Genomic DNA, 19,259 nt, shown 5'->3' with positions numbered 1-19,259 from the left:
TAACAAAAATAATACCATTGGAAAGGTCTCATCGAGACCTTTAAAATGAGTCTAATATTAAATTATTTTTGATTTAATTTAAATTTAACTTTTTTATCATTTATAAAAATAAGTCTAATAAATTATATATCCTAAAATATAATTACTCAAAATTATCCCCAATATAACTATTAAAAATTAAAATACATTAGATATGAAATACATTAAAAATGAAACCGGAACCGGTGGCTACCGGACCGGAACCGATGGCTACGGAACCGGAACCGGTGGCTACGGAGATGATTTACCAGAATATTAAATATCTATTGCTTTTATTATGTTTGGTTTTCTGCTTATTTAATATAATGTAATTTTAATATTTTTAGTTAATGACATGTAATGCTTATTTCGATATTTATTTCGTGTAATGTAATTTCGATGCGTTTAATTAAAAAATTAGTAATTTAAAATTACTTCTAAAACTATTGAATATTAGTCTTATTTTAAAGATCTCGATGAGAGTTTTCTAACCATATATTTTTTAATAAAAAATAATAACGTTAAGATGATCTATTAAGTAATTTAAAATAGCTAATATAATAATATATATTATATTATTATTTTAATATATATAGAGCCCCGTGCATTATAGTGCACCGGGCTCTTGTTCCATTTTTGGCTCCATATTTGGAGCCCTCCAAATATGGTGCAAGCATTGGAGATGCTTAAGAGCATCTCCAACCGGGCTCCAAAACTCCAAATTTGGAGCCCGGTGGAGCTCCAACCGAGCTTTAAACGGGACTCCAAATTTGGAGCCATGAATAGTGGGGCTCCACCATGAAAATGGGGCCCAGCTCCATTTGTCATATCAACTTTTTGAAATGCCAAAATTGCCCAATATGTGTTATATTCAATAATTTTAATTCTATTTGTATCCTTTGTTAAATAATTTAGTTAGTCAAACTGAGTATATAATTAATTTTACTAATCGGTTTTTAACAAAAATAATACCATTGGAAAGGTCTCATCGAGACCTTTAAAATGAGTCTAATATTAAATTACTTTTAAGTTAATTTTAATTTTAATTTTTTTATTATTTATAAAAATGAGTCTAATATTAAATTATTTTTGAGTTAATTTAAATTTAAAATTTTTTATTATTTATAAAAATGAGTCTAATAAATTATGTATCCTAAAATATAATTACTCAAAATTATCTCCAATGTAAATATTAAAAATTAAAATACATTAGATATGAAATACATCAAACATGAAATACATTAAAAATGAAATATATCAAATAAAAATAACATTAAAATTTATATTCCTTCATTCTCGTGCCTTTTTCATAAGTGTTTAATTAGTGCATTTCGAAGCTCAAAATGAGCCTCTCTATCTTGGATTTTCCTATATCGCGCAAGGAATCGTTGAAATACGTTTAATTAAAAATTTAGTAATTTAAAATTACTTCTAAAATTATTGAATATTAATCTTATTTTAAAGATCTCGATGAGAGTTTTCTAACCATATATTTTTTAATAAAAAATAATAACGCTAAGATGATCTATTAAACAATTTAAAATAACTAATATAATAATATATATTATATTATTATTATAATATATATGGAGCACGGTGCATTGAAGTGCACCGGGCTCTTGTTTTTTGTTCCATATTTGGAGCCAAGCATCGGAGACAAGGTCTTTCATGCTACTACTAGTGATTGTTGGCGAGTACGTAGGCTTTTAATTAGCAATCTATTTAATCATTTACTCCATTTAATATTCTTATAAGTTATGAATTAATACTATATTTATGTTTATGATTCGTTTATGATACGACTTAAGAATGTTACCTGCTTCCACCTACCATCATTTTCTTTAATTGAAGAAAATAAGTTTGGAGTCTGACTACTCTTGTGAAATATAATATGTTATTATATTTAAACTATGTGCTGCTGACATTTGATATTATAATAAGATTGTCTGTCAAGAGCCCTGTTTTAATTGAAACGAATAAGGCAACACGGCCAGGCTTAACTGTTATCTGTCCTTCCTAATCATCCTCTCCATCCATCCATCAGAGACCATCACCTCTGTCGCTAGTCTCGAGTTTCTCCTCCTGATCCGTGATGGGCCGCCGATTGCTATTCGTCCCCCTTCCATTCCAAGGCCACATCAACCCCATGTTCCACCTCGCCTCCCTCCTCCACTCCCGTGGCTTCGCCATTACTATCTTCCACACCCACTTCAATTCCCCCGACCCGGACAACTATCCCAAGAGCTACCGCTTTATTCCCGTCCCGGATAACCTATCCGACACAGTCCGTAGTACGAAGGACGGCGTCGCGCATATCCACGCCCTGAATAAGAGCTGCCAGGCCTCGTTCCGAGACATCTTGGGTGAGTTGCTATCGTCGGAGGAGGAGTCTGTAGCTTGCGTGATCTTCGATGCGCACTGGTACGCGTTACAGGCCGTGGCGAAAAAGCTTGGGGTTGCTACGATGGTGTTGAGGACTGGCAATGCTACAAGCTTCAACCTTTTTATGGCGTTTCCGCTTCTGCTGGAAAAGGGTTATCTACCAATCCAAGGTTGGTGTATATCTTGAACATAGAATTAAATTTAATTGTTCAGGGTATCTTTGGGTAACTCAGAAAAGTTTCCACAGTAATTTTAATAGGTAGAAATTGAAAAGTGCAAACTTATGGATCTTGCGTGAATTTTTTCATTAATTTCTTTGGATTGATTTAATTTATTATTTTTTAATAGTTTAGAAATTTTAGGAGAAAAAAAAAAAAAGAAAGAAGAGAGATGACAGGAGGAGAGGTTGGTGGCGGTGACGGTGGTGTTAGATTGAGCCTTTGAGGTGGTGGAGAAGAGAGGTAAAAGGAGTGAGAGTGAAATAGAATAGAAAGTAAGGGCTAGCGTGATGATCAAGTGGGTCAAGCTAGACTCCAACTAAGCTTAATATTTGTTTGCAGCTTGACTCATCAATTATTTTGATTATAGCCGTGACTATTACAACCCTGAGATATCGATTTGAGCAGATCAGAACGTGTTGAGTTATGAAAAAAAATATATTATATTATAATTATTGGTCGAATAGGCAAACACTTTACCATACCAATTGCCATCTATGACCATTTTGAATTTAAGCTGAGCTTAGTTCGACTAGAGTAAAGTAAGAATAGCCTAGGTATAGGAGAATTGGATCAATGATATCGAAATCCCAAGTTTCCCTCTTGAATTTCTTTCTCAAATACCAATGTTGGAAACTTTTCCTTTCCCTAGAAATTTTTCGGAAAGATAACCAAATTTCCACACAAACCTATGTGCATATTGGGCTTTCATATGCTTACTATTTGTTTTATGGTGCAGAATCCCAATTGGATGCCTTCGTGAGCGAGCTCCCACCCTTACGAGTAAAAGACTTGCCGCGTCTAATGATAACCACCAGCCTTGAATCGTACGCCGAGTTACTAGCACGAGGAGTGGAGCAAGTGAGGACTAGTTCGGGTCTCATTCTCAACACATTTGACTCGATCGAGTCCTCCGAACTAGACCAAATCAAACGAGACCTCTCCATTCCGATCTACCCAATTGGGCCTCTTCACAAGCTCTCCACCCAAGCCCAAACCCAAAGTAGTCTTCTAGCCCCGGACCAGAGTTGCATGGCTTGGCTAGACTCACAAGCTCCAAAGTCTGTGATCTATGTAAGTTTTGGGAGCTTGGCTTTTATGGACCCAAATGAGCTAGTGGAGATTGCTTGGGGTCTGGCTAATAGTGGCCTCCCTTTCCTTTGGGTGGTTCGACCGAATCTGGTTCACGGATCAGACCGGATCGAGCTACCCAAGTGGTTCGAGGAGGAGACGCACGGCAGGGGAAGGGTGGTCCCATGGGCGCCACAACCGGAAGTACTGAGTCACCCGGCCGTCGGTGGATTTTGGACTCACTGTGGCTGGAACTCGACATTAGAAGGTATGATTAATCCTAAAAGCTTAAAGTTAATCGACATAACGATAATTTTAATCTACTATATTTCTAATATAAATATTTAAACTCTCGAGATGTCATAGCAATTTGCGAAGGAGTTCCGATGCTTTGCCGGCCCTTCTTCGGGGACCAAACGGGGAATGCAAGATACGTGAGCCATGTGTGGAAGGTTGGCATTGTGTTGGAGGGGAAGGTGGAGCGAGGAAGAATCGAGAGGGCAATTAAAACATTGATCGTAGAGAGAGAAGGGGATGAGATGAGAGAGAGGATGGCGGATTTGAAGGCCAAAGCAGCTCAGTGCATCATGGCTGGAGGCTCTTCGTACTTGGCTGTTGATAACTTGGCGGACAGCATCTTGGCATTGCAAACTTAGGAGTTGATATGCAGTAAAGTAAAGAATTCACTTCCTTTGTTAGGATGGTCGGTTTGAATATTTCAAGAAATGTTTATTTCTTGGACTCTTGATTTCGTCGATAGTATGAATGTATCCAAACATATTTGATTATGTATTTGTTTTTAATAACCAGAATGATTCTATTACAAATTCTACTTGCATTGTGTTAATATTTACATGGGATTGCTTGACTCTCTATTCAACTTTGATAGAGAGGAGAAAATTATTCCTTGTGTTTCTTCAAGGTATTAGAGCATATGGAGATGACATCATCTTATCAAGCTCCTCTCAAACATGTCTTGATGCACTCGTGCATTCTTTGCAGGAGGAGTTTGTTATCCAGGATCTAGGATCACTAAACTATTTCTTTGGTATTGAGACTCAGGGTACTTCTTCAAAATTGGTAGTTACTAGCAATATATCGGTAGCTTGTCTCTACTCCAGTCTCTAGCGGATCCAAATATTCTCAAGGCAATGTTGAGCCTTTGTAAGATGTCACCCTATATCGCAGTTCATTGGGGCTCTTCAATATCTTACTCTCACCCGACCAAATATTGTTTTTGCTGTTAATCAAGTGTGCCAGCATGTGCATCAGCCCACACATATGCACTTGTGTGCTGTTAAACGTATTCCTTGTTATCCAAAGCACACTATCTCTCACGGGCTAGTTTTTTCGTGTTTTCCCATTGATTGTCTTCAAGTTTATTCATATGCTAATTGAGTGGGTGATCTAGAAGATTGTCATTCGTGAGTGGCTTCTTCATGTTCTTAGGCTTCAATCTTATCTCCTAGGGTTGTAAGAAACCGCGTATAATGTCTTGCTCCAATACAAAATCTGAATATAAAGGGATGGCTAATACTATTTGTGATTATTTTAATCTAAATCTTCTTGGAGAATTAGGTGTGAGTTCTACAAACCCACCTATTATGTGGCCTGACAATCTCTCCGCTTCATCCTCATACAGAACATATTGAGATTGATTATCACTTCGTTCAAGAGCGTGTGGCTTGCAAGCAACTCCTTGTCTTATTCATTTCCACTATTTATCAGGTTGTTGATATCTTCACAAAGGGTTTATCATCTAACGGTTATTTCAAATTTTACTATCTAAGCTCTGGAAGTTTCCTATTTACTTGAGGGGTGGTGAAGCTAAAATGATTCGATTACAAATTCTACATAAATCAAAATTAACAGATTATATCCGATCATTCTATATTTGCTACCCAATCCCATGATTTAAGGGATTTGCTTAACTCATTGTAGCTGCATTGTGTTAATATATACATGTGATTGCTTAGCTCTCTATTCAACTTTGATATAGAGGAGAAAATTATTCCTATTGCCCCTCCACCACCTTCATAGAGGATCGGCTCAACGGCTCACATCTCTCCCGTCCTCACCCCCTAGGTCGCTTCGCTGATTTATGGTGTTATAGTTTTATTTGTTGTTCTAGGTTGGTGATCTTTCATCTTTCTGTCTTTAATTTTCAAGATCTTCGATAAAACTTAACAGACTGAAAATTGATGAATCCTTATTACGAGAACTATAAATGGTAATGTAGGGTGTTATTTACAATATACATATATATTCTCTTGGACGTCCGCATGTCTCCCTAGATCTAGCTGTTATTAAGTAGTTTTTCAATCAAATTGGAGATTGAACTTAAAAGAGAAGATGAAATCTAGTAGAGATTAGAGGTTAGATCTCAATAATGTTGCATATCTTTAGTCACGTTACGTTTCGTAATAGAATTCCTCCACAATCTATTGGTTAGTAACAAATTTCCCTTTGTTACAAGAATTGTTGCCAAAGTGAATATGTGGCGAGGTTTTTTTTTAAAATTTAATTTAATTTTTATTTTAAAATTTTTTAAATAAGACCTTATGCTTCTTCTATTTTTCATTTTATTATTAACGTCAACTTTCAAGAGTTGTCTCTAATAGTATTTTCATATTTATTTAATAGTTAATTTTTTTTTCCTATTTGTCATATCCAACAGTGCCACCTCAACAACTCCCCCTCATCTTTCTCTTCTCCTCTCCTCTCCTCTCATCTCTCATCTCTCTGTTTGCCTCTTATCCTAACTGAGCTTATTTTTTGTGTGTGTATTCATTTACCTTTAAATATTCCTATTTACTATACCTATGAAATTAGTGGACTAACTAGAGTATATTACACAAACTTTAATATAGACATGGATTCATAATGCGGTTTTGCAAAGATGTCTACCAGTATTCAAAGATCGGCTTAAAAGCAAAGCTATAAAAAAAGTAATTCTAATACGTATTATAATATTCACAATTTAGTATTAATTATTTTAGGGGGGAGCCTCTACAAATGTTGAGTATTCATACGCATGAATACATGATGACATATTCAAACCAACCATCCTAACAAATGAAGTCAATTCTTTACTTGACTACATACATATCAACTACTAGCTTGCAATGCCAAGATGCTATCCACCAAGTTATCAATAGTTACGTAAGAGGAGGATGGCCACTATTAGCCAGACCCCAAGCAATCTCCACTAGCTAGCTCATCTGGGCCCATCAAAGCCAAGCTCCCAAAACCTACATACATCACACAATTTGCACTTTGGAGCTTGTGAGTCCCAATGCAACTCCGGTCCTGGGCCAGAAGACTACTTTGGGTTTGGTAGATTGGAATGGAGAGGTCTCGTTGGATTTGGTCCAATTCGGAGGGCTCGATGGAGTCAGATGTATTGATAATTTGATATTCATATATTCATATATTCATTAACTTAGAGTATTATGTATTTCAGAGTTTACAAAATTCTAAATTCTATCTCTAAAATATATTATTTTTTAAGCACTTAATATGAGGTTGGAATTGGTACTGGGTATGAAAATTGACTTTGGATAGGTATTGAGATATATTCAAAAGATGTCATAAAAATAGAAAAAGAAAACATTATGTTTGAAATGAACCATAAGCAAGTTCTTTCGAGATGCTTCCCTAATGCACATCTCTCCATAAGTGGAGTGGATGGATAAAAGTAGGTACTAAAGATCCTTCGCGCACCACAAGGTGGGTGATTGTGGCAAAGTCTAATTGGACGAGAGTGAAGTAGTGCTGCCTCCATTGAGCTACAATGGCTTATGATGAGTAGTGTGCTACGAGACCTTTCTTTCAATAGCTTCTGCAGCAATATATATATATATATGAACACCATGAGATGGTTTATTCGTAGATCACTGCAGTGTTAGCATATGGAGATCACCACCACCACTAAGTGTCTCTACCTTGTTGGGCTGCTTCTGTTTGCAAGCATCACTGCGCCGGAGAAGGCCGCCGGAGCTGGCGAATGTGGGAGGATTCCTGCAGACAGAATGGCGTTGAGGATGGCTCCATGCGCCGCTGCGTCGCAAAATGCTCGCGCCCCGGTGTCATCTGGATGCTGCTCGGCGGTGCAGAAGCTGGGCAAGAGCCCGCGATGCCTCTGCGCCGTCATGCTGTCGGATGCCGCGAGGAAGGCCGGCACCAATCCCGCCGTTGCGATTACGATCCCAAAGCGCTGCAACATTGCCAAACGACCCATCGGCTATAAGTGTGGCGGTGAGTTTGTTCGCGTCAATGATGCCAATTTTCTCTTCCATCAATGTTCTTAGTGTTTGTGGATTAAAGTTTTGGATTATTCTCCTGCAGGTTACACCTTACCATGAAGATCGAGTACAAAGGTTCAGGGACGTCCATCTTATTGTTATATTATCTAGCTTCTATGGAGGTTTAAATAAGCTGATGATGTTGATTTCTTCTGAGTAAAAGTACTGCTTGAGTTGGAAGCTTCCACGAAATACTCGTAAACCTTGCGGTCTTATAGTTGAGTTGGAGAAGGTCAAATAACATATATACTCGAAGACAAACTAACCTTCTCGAATTGGCTTGAAGTAGTCAACATTAATTAATTGGCGCGCGCCAGGACTAGTTCAAGCTCACATATAATTTCTAATTCAAAATCTCTGGATGACGTGTACGCGCTGCGCTGTCTTCCATCGAAGGACTAATAAATAATTGACCTAAGACTCTCCCAATTATTTGTGCCAAATTAATCCATCCTTCCTCAAAGTGCTTTTCTCATTAATTATATATCCTCTCTCTTTTATTTTTTTTTTAATTCTTTATTAAAAAAAATTAAAAGAATGGTTATATAATTAATTTTTAGATACTCTTCTGTATAGATTATAGAGCGAGCTCGAGCGGGATTGGGAATTAATGATTAGAATCGGAGCTGGTATTCCGTTGGAATGACGACGTGCGCGTTTAGCCCATTCCACTTCCACCCGTACTCTGAACCACGAACACCAAAGCCACGAATCACACAAATAAAAACTAATTTAATTAATCAATTAAATTCCCGGGTCAAACCACCATTATACCAACCCGTAATTAGACCCCCGCCATTCTCGTCCTCCCTCCTCTAGATCGTGCACACGGTTTGTTCCCATTTGTTCCCATTTATTCATCTCAAACCTCGGTTTTTATCTTCCGAATTCCCGATAACCAACGCTTTATCCTCCTCCTCCGTCTTTGATCTCTTGGATTGGATTCTTCGTTCGTTTGTTTGTTTGTTTAATTCGGATTTGTTGTTGGTGCTGGTGATCGGATCTGGTTCAGGAGGTATGGCTCACCGGGTGGATCACGAGTACGACTACCTGTTCAAGATCGTGTTGATCGGTGATTCCGGCGTCGGCAAATCGAACATCCTCTCGAGATTCACGCGCAATGAGTTCTCCCTGGAGTCCAAGTCCACCATCGGCGTCGAATTCGCCACCAGAACTCTTCAGGTCTCTTCTCCTTTGATCCTCTTGCCTCCTTCCTCTTTGCTATGATGAGGGCGAAAGATGAGTCTTTTTTCGTTTCTCGTTATTCGAGATTTTGTCTTTGTCTCTAGGTGCAGATAAGCAGGAAGGAGATGAAAAATTGACGTATTCCATTGTTTTCGTTGGATCTCAATATTCTTTAATGATATCACTTAGCATTTAGTTTATAGTTCTAAAGGGAAATTGATTGATAACATTGTTTGGTATTAATGAATGTTGGGGTTCCTTATATTTGTTTCATTTGAATGCCGTAGACATGCTAATGTCATTGTCTTTGTAATGGTTAAGCATGCTTGCTTTTTTAGTGCATTCTCTTTTTATAAAGCTGATCGTGAACCTTACTGGCCTATTTAGTATAAGGATTTATTCCTAGAATAAGGAGATGCGTTTTGATTGTGGTATGGAGTTTCATAATATTCCCACAAACTCATGCTCGTCCAATGGGTTTCAGAGTAGTTAGGAAAAGGAGGATTGTGATACATGATTCTTCCCCCCCTTAAAACTTAGAATATTTATTTAGTTTTATCCTGTTGGCCTCTCATCAAAAAGTAATCTTTTTTATTGATCTTGGAGGATTGTGAGTCTGTTTTACGTGGCATGTGCTTTTCTCCTCTGTTAATCATAGTTATTACCATTTTTCTCGGCTTTCTGTATGAATCTCTGACTATGGTGTAATCTCCATGGCCAATTTAACAAATGTGATTCTGAAATCAGATGGATTTCTACTAACTTTATCTCAAATGGTCCGCATGCTTTCCTCCTCTGTTAATTATGGTTATACTATTTTCTTCGGCTTTATCATTTGAGTTCAGAGAATTCATCTTGGTTCTCTTAATCTCTAATCGCTTTCCACTGTCTCCTTTCTTTCTTTTTCTCTCTTTCTTTTATGTTTCAACATTTCTTTAGCATATTGTTTGACCTTTTTTAATCTTTTGGGATACAATTATACTAACATATGTATTCCCCTTGAGCTAGTTATAATGAAATTGGAGAAACTTGTGTGCTCTTAAAAGAATTTCATGATGTGGGTAGTAGATATAGTCTAGAAACAAAGGCCATAAATATATCATAACATGAAGTATGCAGTATTAGTGCCTTGAGACATTCGGTACACTCAATAAAAGATTAATTTGTCATACTAGTCAAGAAAAGTCTAAATGTTATTGATGCCTTCCTACTATTGCAATATGTGTACAATTAATTCAGCAATCATTGAACAGATAGAGGGGAAAACAATCAAGGCACAGATATGGGACACTGCCGGTCAAGAGAGGTACCGTGCTATCACAAGTGCTTATTACAGGGGTGCGGTGGGAGCTCTTCTCGTCTACGACATAACGAAGAGCCAAACTTTTGAGAACATTCAGAGGTGGCTCCGTGAACTTCGAGACCATGCAGACTCCAACATTGTCATCATGATGATTGGTAACAAGTCTGACTTGAACCATCTAAGATCAGTTTCAGAGGATGAGGCTCAAGGATTGGCAGAGAAAGAAGGGCTTTCCTTCCTCGAAACATCAGCATTGGAATCAGTCAACGTTGAGAAGGCATTTCAGACTATTCTGTCCCAGATCTATCACATAACGAGTAAGAAAGCTCTTGCTGCCCAAGAGGCAGCAGGAACAACTGGGACCCAGTTTCAAGGGACTACCATCAATGTAGTTGATTCATCTGGAAACTCGAGGAGAACATGCTGCTCTACTTAGGTGATTGCCTTTCACAGGGATGAGGGATCTTGCACCAAATTAGATGATGTGTAGATTACTTTCTATTGTGCTGTTGTGTGATTCTGGAGGCTGTGGATGGGAGTTCTTATTCAGGAAGAAGAAAAGTATTTCATTCTTAGAATATTAGATAACTTGCATAGTGCAGAATTCATTTTACTTGTATCTTGTCATTCGTGGGAAGCACTTTACTGTTACAAAGCACTTGGAAATAATGTGGTGACTTGTTTTGTATTCTTGAAAATTTCTAACATTACAATGAGACTCTTTTCTTATACAACATGCTACGATTTTGTCAGGAAATCTACTATTTCGTCTTTAGACCCTCTTTATATCAGAGTACTTACATTGCTTCCATCAGCTCCCAGAATTCTTGAGGACGGGTTTCAATTTTGAAGGAGCTCTATGCTCAATTTGGCTTCTGTAAGTTCTTTAGATGTGAGGGATTATATTATTCTTGCTTACATGATTGTTAGATAAGCTTGTTACCATATTCTTTTTATTAATTTGTAGATAATTATTACTAAGTTGTGGGGCTTATTTATGGACGGTCCCGAATCTTCGCATCTATTATATATTAAGCTTGTACCCATTGTACCAATGGACTTTTCCCTTGAAAATGATTTTGAGGAAAGAAGGGTCTTTTTCCTGTAAGTTAATTGGAAAGATTGGAGCTATCGAAATGGGCAAACAAGATTGAGATTTGGCGTGATCTAACTCTTTGGATTATTTGGGCGTGTCATTGGATGAGTATCTACTTTAATCATACGGGTTCCTCTAATTAATCTTCGGATAAAATTAGGACAGTCGAATCCACGCCAGCTCCTTCTTGGAAACTATATGCTTAGGAATAGATGTACAAGATTTAACATATTGCTGCCCACTTGGACATTTTATTACTGTTTACAAATAAAAACATATATGGCATCATGTCATGTTGTATAAAAGATCCCCAAACGATAAGAAGAGAGCCACGTTTAAACGTTGGTTTATTGAGCATTATCCTCGCCCTTGATGATTACAAAACTAGTACAGTTTCAAAAGTTATTTCAGAAGTACTATATTTATTGTCATCTCAGCACTGCAGTTGAATTATTGCCTTAATTCTTAATAAGATTATCAGAAAGAAAAATACTTATCAATAAAAATAATTAGTTTAACCTCAGACTAAATCGTTGCTCTATGTATAGGATAAACAAGTATTTTAGTAAATATGAATGGAAAAGTATTGTATTCAATCACGAGAATGGTTTTTCTTCCTGAGATAATAATCTTTCACCTGGTGTTAAGTTGACAAAAGGTATAGTAATTTTGGAATAACTTCTAAAATTATAGTATTTTTGAAACTTAAAACTATGGTAAAAACTCTTTGGTTTATCCACAACAAAATCCTAAAGATTATAAAATGGATTTGATTTACCTACCCTGATTTAATATCTGACAGTGAACATGTTGGCACGTTCTTAATTGCATTAATTAATTGAGCAGTGTATGGATATTTTGGACAACCCTGTATATTTATCCTATCTGTGGAATATTCTCCATCATATTCTTCCAATTCTAAATTTTAAAATATTTAGTTGCTAGAAAGTAAATATTTTTACAATCAAACGTTTTCTTTCTTCACTTTTAAGCTACAAAGCTTAAGAGCTAGGTATTGAAACCTCAGTACAATTACTTCTTCTTTCTTTTTTTATCATTGAGATTAACCTCAATACAATAATTGACGTTGTTGGAAGGTCACACCGGATTAAGAACATGGTAGACGTAGTTGCGTCCACCTCTAGCTTACTCGTTTAAGAACATGCTAGACGGCAATTAATCTACTTCAAGAAATACCATCCAAGTTCTATCCTCCCAAATCTTACGATAAGTGCACATATCCTACGTAAAAACTCCTCTCCTCCCTCTATAAATACAAGGCTTTTTAAGTACCCCGATATCAATGCAATTGGCATAAGTCGATCGACAACCATATATACAATGGCAACCAGTAGTACTTCTCCACTCTCCCTCGCCTCCCTCCTCATCCTTCCGGCCATCCTCACCCTCCTCGCGCCGCCTTGCTCGGCCTCCAACGTCCTGTTCTCGGGCAACACCCTTACTGCAGGCGAATCCCTCACACAGGGAAGCTACACTTTTATCATTCAGAATGATTGCAATCTAGTGTTGTACGACAGTGGCAAAGCCGTATGGGCTTCCGGGACGTCTGGCAAAGGCACCGGGTGCCGGCTCGACATGCAGAGCGACGGCAACCTCGTCATCTACAACCGCAATAACCAAGCTGTGTGGGCTAGTAACAGTAACATAGGTCAGGGGAGCTATTACCTTGTGCTCCAGAATGATAGGAATGCGGTGATCTATGCGTCTAAGGGTGCAATTTGGGCTACGGGCACGAATATTAGGGGGACTGCTGATGTTGTTATAATATCTAAGAACTCAACTGCTCCTGCTGTGGTTGCAGATGCTGCAGCAGGACTGAATTAATGGGAAGATCACCATGGAATGATGTTTTGAGGAGTGGATATGTATTAAGAGTAATAAGCGCTATTAAGCGCGAGTGCGTCAATCTAATTAACGTTCTGTATTGTGCTTAAAAAGATATTTCTGCAAATATTATTTCGTAACTACTCTTCTCAAGAAACTAAAGGTTTTGATAGAGAACGGTGGACTTAATCTTTAATATTTTAAAAAGTTTAAGCTCATCGTACATAAAACAGTGGATTGGTCTCTCTAAATACGATTGTTAAGCCAACGGTTATATATGTAAAGGTCTTTGCATGCATGATAGTATTAAAGGTATGATATAACAGCTTATATATGTATGTATATATGCACTTGGCAGGATGAACCTTTGCATTAATTCTCTGCTAGATGATTACATTGCAATTAGATTAGCTTCAAAGAAGAGTATTAGTACTTTTAGTTGAAACTAAGATAGGAGGTTCCGAGAATAACCAATATTCTGACGACAACAAAGGAGGTGGATGCCTTGGTAGCTTCTCTTTCTCTGTGCTTGTTGCATAAATCCAGACGTGATGCCATACTCTACAAAATCAGTCTCCTTTACTTTCCTTGCTGTAACTTGCTCAATTTGGCTTCTGTAAGTTCTTTAGATGTGAGAGATTACACGATTCTTGCTTACGTGATTGGTAGATCGAGCATGCTTATCATCAACGTTCGTAAGTCATAAAAAAGACAATGTTACAAGCAGTTACCACCCTATGCTTATAGAGGTCCACTTCCTCTTTGTATCTTTTTGGACTGGAATTGGCAGTACTTAATCTTTCAGCATATATAATTCATTTTGAAGTACAAGATAAGAGGGAACAAAGTACAAAACTGAAGCTAACTTGTACTACCATTGAGAACGTATTCTTTCCTACTAGCTGCTTCATCTTCGACCATAAACTATTGTTCAACTTTTAAGAAAACTCCTGTGTGATGATGCATTAATAATGGATTGTCTTTTTATTCTTATACTGTTCTCCGTTTGCTCTCCCACTGTGGTGGGCCAGATCAAGAAGCTGGGGAGGAATAGGAGCAACTTCTCTATTCCAACTTAAGCGTTCTAATTTAGCATCTTCCATGAGTTTATCTTCCCTAACCAATCTTATCCGAAACTGATGAGGCTTATTGGCTAGACTTTGTTTGAGCTCGATGATGGTTTGCGAAGGACTTAAACTGGAGAAGATTAATGTGTATCTTTTATTGGCTTCTGGCTACTATTCATGCAGTACTGAACTTGTGTTGGTATGTGTATTTAATTAGCACGTAAGTATTCCTACGAGAGTGTGCAGAGAAGCATGGGGACGGCTAGCTAACTCCTACTAATGGTGTCTAATTAATTATTTGCCTTGTTTTGCCAATAAATAGCATCCATTCTATCCATCTGATAGTAGGATCTACGTATACGTATATACGCTAAGACACCCAATTTTAATTCCAGATGGACTAAATAGGAGTGTCGAACATGACACGGTCGAGTTTTATATGCTTGGCAGGGTGAACCTCACATTAGTTCTCCATTATATGACTCCATCGCAATCACAGTAGCCTCAACGATGAAAGCACTGCAACTCCAGGTTATTTCTCCTTCCAAACAACAATAATGTTGCTCCCAAACATGAGAGGTGACCACGGTGAGGGGGACAGCGACTGGAGTCACAGCGGAGGAGGAAGACGATGAAGAACTCAGCTCGCGTTGATGGAGAAGGGGAGGAGAAGAGATCGAGCTCAGTTGCGGTAGTGAAGGCAGTAATGGAGAAGAGGAGGAGAGGAATGAGAGATTAGGGATTTTAAGGCTTTTTGTGGAGGAGGCGGTAATGAGAAAAGTGAAATGGGGGTTTGTTTTCTGAGTAGGATTCGTATCCAGATTAATATTCGCTCCATTTGCATATATTATTTTAAGTATTTGATATTTAATAAATGGCAGTAATTATTTGGGGGCACTTCGGCATTTGTTAATGCTGATAAATAGATATTTTTAATTTTACTGGCATTTATAAAATGCCGGAAATTATTTGGGGTACTTCGACATTTGTTAATGCTGGTAAATAGGTTATTTCTATTTTTACTGATATTTATAAAATACCAAAATTTATAAAGGACATATAAGATATTTTGCGATATTTATAAATGTTGGTATAATTTAGAAACAGCAGCATTTTTTAATGCATAATTAGAGGCATTTAAGAAAATGTTACTCAAACAGTACCTATACTGCAGCTAATAATAAATGCTGGGCCGACAACTAATAAATGCATAATTAGTGTATTTGTTTAACTGTCGAAATAGTAAATGTTATTATAAATCAAATTTCTTATAGTAATGATTATCTTAGTTGAAAGAAACGAATACTCCAAGAATACCGGACCCTCGCATTTCCTCCTTGGTGGTCTCAAGTTTCAACTATGATTTGAGGATTTAGGAACATCTTGGTGCCTTCTCCATTAAAGAAATATTTACCATAGGTGGATTTTTATTTTCCCCTATATCCCGGGTTTCTTTTTACTTCACTTTCTCGAATTGCCTCCTGAGTTTGCCGCTCTTATAACTAGTATATGCATCGGTGGTCACTGCAGCTAGCTTCCCCTTTGTGCCCACAATGTTGTGCATGCTTACTGTTTACAATTAACTTGCACCAATTTCATCATTGGAACTACTAAAGCTTTTGACTCACAGTCCTTTCGATCAAGATAAAAAACAGAAGAGGAATACAAAGGAAAAACAGATTACGATTTAGATTATTTGGTCGTGTCATCAGAGATACGAGTATATCTAACGACTCTAATCGCGTGAGCTCCTTCTTACAACATGTATGCTTTGGAATTGACGTAGGAATTGCAACATATATTTATACAATTTTAGTAGTATTTTATGACTGCCGGCATTTCACGTAGTGTCACGTGAGTTTCTTCTTGCAACATGTATGCTTTGGAATTGATGTAGAAGTTGTTGGATAATAATAATATACGATCGATGTGCAGTCCATTTGGATATTTTATCTCAAAAATGCTACCTCACACGTGGTATCATGTACGTAGTACAGAAGATTCCCAAAGGATAAGAAGAGAGAGGCGTTCATTGATTGGTTTATCGACAACAATTAATATCCAAACATTTCATTTCAAAGAACATATTGGCACGTTGATAATTTTGCATGCATTGATATTACGTGGCGCCACGACAGCCTTGTTTTCTACTCTCTTGCTCAATTATTGCGACAATTTACAACTGATTATATATATATATATTTAGTACATCGGCATCAATTTGAATCCAAATCATCGTTTGTCGCATATGTGTGGTAGTTGACGGGAATAGTAGGTCACAACTCACTGCAATAATTGAGCCATCCATCTATCAGTTAATTAAGAACACCGACGGTAATATAGTGCTGTTAAAGATAGCTCTTGAGCTCGATTTCTTCTTTTTTGTCTTGAAATAATAATTGAGCTGAGTTAGACTCAGCTTGATCGAGCTCAGTTCAAATTAGTATATGTATTTAGTTTTATGATATATATTAATATGCTGTAGCATAGCTTAGCTCAATCCCAATTAGTTTATAAAATAAATATCATCCCAAGTTCTATCCACCTAAATCTTTATACAATTAATGCACGTGCCAAGGTAAAAACTCCTCTCCTCCCTCTATAAATACAAGGCCTCTCAATGCAACTTCGCATAGCCACAACACAATGGCAACTATTACTACTCCACTCTCCCTCTCCTCGCTCCTCATCCTTACGGCCATCCTCGCCCTCCTTGCACCAGCTTGCTCGGCCGACAACATCCTATACTCGGGCAGCAGCCTTTACGCAGGCCAATCCCTCACGGAGGGAAACTACCGCTTCACCATGCAAACGGATTGCAATCTAGTGTTGTATGATTATGGCAATCCCATTTGGGCTTCGCAGACGTCTGGCCGCGGCTCCGGCTGTCGGCTCGACATGCAGAGAGACGGCAATCTCGTCGTCTACGATGCCAGTAACAATGCTAGGTGGGCTAGTGGCACCAATAGGGGTAATGGGAACTATGTCCTTGTGCTCCAGAGAGATAGAAATGTGGTGATCTACGGAGGTGCATTATGGTCCACTGGCACGAATATTAGAGGGACTGTTGATGTTGTTATATCTAAGAACTCAACTGCTCCTATTGTGGATGTAGATGCTGTAGCAGAAGTGAACAATAGGAAGATCGCCATGGTAGCCTAATTTAGAATGATGCTGTGATGAGCGGAAGTTTAAAGACTATAAATAAGTGCTATTTAGCACGAGTATGTTAATCTAATTGATCTTCTGTACTGTGCTCAATTAGATTTGTCTACAATATTTCTTAACTATCTTGTCTAAAAACTAGCATTTGTTGGTTAACTTGGTTGAAAAATAAGGACCCCTATCCATAAATTAGAGATCCTTTATATTTATGGCCAAATACTACCTAAATCTATTATAATTAATACCATACCTAATATTTTTATGGTATTACTAAACTATCATCGTTTTTTATATACACTTGTAGGTATATGTAAATATTTTTCTTGATTTAGAGGAGGGCATGTGGATAATAAAAGTTTTAAAAGTGCATATGGATAATTCAATGGTCTAAATCAAATTATTTCTTAAAAAAATTAGAAAAGAGGAAGCCTATTTATAAATAAATAAACAACATCATGTATCATATGGTACAATAAGATTCCCATCCTATAGGAAAAGACACGCCTTGTTGTTTTATCCACAACAATATCCTAACATTTGATCAAAATGTATTTGATTCACATCTATAGTGATTTTCTGACAACAAACATATTAACACGTTGTTAATTGTATTGAGGAGCAGATAGTATAACAGGATTTGATCTTAATATCTGATTTTAATACATGTCAACTCATACATTTAAAAATAAAAATAATAATATTTTTTACTGTTAAATACATTTTATCATCTTATACTTATATTCAAAATTACTTTACCTTCTATATTTTAAAAAAATATCAAATTAATTCTTATGCTAAAAGTAACAGAGAAGATCGTACATAGAACAGCGACTTAGTCACTCTAAACGACGAATGTTTAGTTTAGCCAACGGTTATATATGTAAAGGTCTTTGCATGCATGATAGTATTAAATGTACGATATAACTGCTTATATATGTATGTATATATGCGCTTGGCAGGATGAACCTTTGCGTTCATTCTCTGCTAGATGATTACATTGCAATTAGATTCGCTTCAAAGAAGAGTATTTATTACTTTTAGTTGAAACTAAGATAGGAGATTCCGACAATAACCAATATTCTGATCGACAACTAGAAAGTGACGAGAACGTTTATTAGAGTAAAAAGTGAAGGAAAAAATATATTACTATTTTGTCTTTACTTCGCCGTACAATCAGAGTATTGATATCGTTTCCATCAGCTCCAAGAATTTCTGAGAACGAGTTACAATTTCGAAGGAGATCTCTGGGTGTAGAGTAATGTTTGGTTGCCTTGGTAGGTAGCTTCTTTTTCTCTGTTATGTCATGCTCTACAAAATCGGTCTCCTTTAATTTCTTCGTCGTAGCTTGCTCAGTTTAGCTCTCGTAAGTTTTTTAGATATGAGTTTATATGATTCTTGCTTATGTGATTAGTAGATTTTGAGCACATAAAGTTATGCATGTTTGGGTTTATAATGGTCGTAACAGAGCTGCTGGACATCAGACTCTTTAGCTTACGACTTCATTTAGATTATGTCTTGAAATCATCTGTGTCCGTTTTAGGCCTTTCTTATAATATTTTATTTTTATTAAGTTATAAATGATTACTAAATTGCATGACTTGTTCA

General features: G+C 37.0%; 5 protein-coding genes across 5 annotated transcripts; all 5 read left to right on the top strand.

Moving 5' to 3' along the window:
• The first annotated feature begins 2,014 nt into the window (after nt 1-2,014).
• LOC140770188 (UDP-glycosyltransferase 76B1-like) lies at nt 2,015-4,537 on the top strand. Its single transcript, XM_073111241.1, has 3 exons — nt 2,015-2,570; nt 3,358-3,957; nt 4,056-4,537. The coding sequence occupies exons 1-3, from the start codon at nt 2,111-2,113 to the stop codon at nt 4,343-4,345; spliced, it is 1,350 nt and encodes a 449-aa protein (XP_072967342.1). The 5' UTR covers nt 2,015-2,110; the 3' UTR covers nt 4,346-4,537.
• Nucleotides 4,538-7,558: 3,021 nt separating this feature from the next.
• On the top strand, nt 7,559-8,453 carry LOC140770190 (uncharacterized). The gene is made up of 2 exons (XM_073111244.1): nt 7,559-7,946; nt 8,037-8,453. The coding sequence occupies exons 1-2, from the start codon at nt 7,601-7,603 to the stop codon at nt 8,051-8,053; spliced, it is 363 nt and encodes a 120-aa protein (XP_072967345.1). The 5' UTR covers nt 7,559-7,600; the 3' UTR covers nt 8,054-8,453.
• Nucleotides 8,454-8,687: 234 nt separating this feature from the next.
• On the top strand, nt 8,688-11,238 carry LOC140770189 (ras-related protein Rab11C-like). Its single transcript, XM_073111243.1, has 3 exons — nt 8,688-8,824; nt 9,006-9,175; nt 10,432-11,238. Exons 2-3 carry the CDS (start codon nt 9,011-9,013, stop codon nt 10,915-10,917), a joined length of 651 nt encoding a protein of 216 aa, XP_072967344.1. The 5' UTR covers nt 8,688-8,824; nt 9,006-9,010; the 3' UTR covers nt 10,918-11,238.
• Nucleotides 11,239-12,871: 1,633 nt separating this feature from the next.
• Nucleotides 12,872-13,562, top strand: LOC140771489 (mannose-specific lectin-like). Its single transcript, XM_073113067.1, has one exon. It carries the CDS (start codon nt 12,919-12,921, stop codon nt 13,420-13,422), a length of 504 nt encoding a protein of 167 aa, XP_072969168.1. The 5' UTR covers nt 12,872-12,918; the 3' UTR covers nt 13,423-13,562.
• A 3,547-nt stretch (nt 13,563-17,109) lies between these two features.
• On the top strand, nt 17,110-17,776 carry LOC140770280 (mannose-specific lectin-like). Its single transcript, XM_073111379.1, has one exon. It carries the CDS (start codon nt 17,136-17,138, stop codon nt 17,649-17,651), a length of 516 nt encoding a protein of 171 aa, XP_072967480.1. The 5' UTR covers nt 17,110-17,135; the 3' UTR covers nt 17,652-17,776.
• The last annotated feature ends 1,483 nt before the right edge of the window (nt 17,777-19,259 follow it).

The sequence above is a fragment of the Typha angustifolia genome, chromosome 11 (genome assembly GCF_048772165.1).
Source record: "Typha angustifolia cultivar Huaian chromosome 11, ASM4877216v1, whole genome shotgun sequence".
In the NCBI taxonomy this organism is placed as follows: Eukaryota; Viridiplantae; Streptophyta; class Magnoliopsida; order Poales; family Typhaceae; genus Typha; species Typha angustifolia.
The sequence above is the reverse complement of the archived record's forward strand: the minus strand, read 5'-3'. Positions and strand labels throughout refer to the sequence as shown.